This window comes from Fukomys damarensis, unplaced genomic scaffold (genome assembly GCF_012274545.1).
Source record: "Fukomys damarensis isolate Sample0158 unplaced genomic scaffold, DMR_v1.0_HiC HiC_scaffold_13, whole genome shotgun sequence".
In the NCBI taxonomy this organism is placed as follows: Eukaryota; Metazoa; Chordata; class Mammalia; order Rodentia; family Bathyergidae; genus Fukomys; species Fukomys damarensis.
In genome coordinates this window covers 38,855,408-38,855,667 of record NW_022900925.1, presented here as the reverse complement: position 1 = coordinate 38,855,667, position 260 = coordinate 38,855,408, and the positions used below count along the sequence as shown (strand labels likewise).

Genomic DNA, 260 nt, shown 5'->3' with positions numbered 1-260 from the left:
AAGCTGCGGGGCCCGAACACCAAGTCCAGCCGGACCGCCCTGCAGTCCAAGTCGGTAAGGAGCCCCTCTGGCCCGGGGTGTGGGGGTCCCCGCGGGGTGAGGCATGACGCGCCCCGCCCCCCAGGAGTCCGAGGAAGAGGACGATGAGGACGACGAGGACGACGAGGAGGACGACGACGAGGACGACGGCGAGAACGGCGACTCCTCCGAGGACGGCGGGGACTCCTCGGAGTCCAGCAGCGAGGAGAAGAGCGAGGACG

General features: G+C 70.4%; 1 protein-coding gene across 1 annotated transcript in view; it reads left to right on the top strand.

The window, feature by feature from the left end:
- Window positions 1-259, top strand: part of Ubtf (upstream binding transcription factor) — a gene marked incomplete at its 3' end in the record, with an annotated part of 3,119 nt that extends 2,860 nt beyond the window's left edge. Inside the window, exons 8-9 of the mRNA XM_033763142.1 lie at window positions 1-54; window positions 125-259. The exon at window positions 1-54 is cut by the window's left edge and continues 18 nt beyond it. Of these exons, the coding sequence (XP_033619033.1) occupies window positions 1-54; window positions 125-259 (189 nt within the window). The remainder of the gene's footprint in view (window positions 55-124) is intronic.
- Between the last annotated feature and the right edge of the window lies 1 nt (window position 260).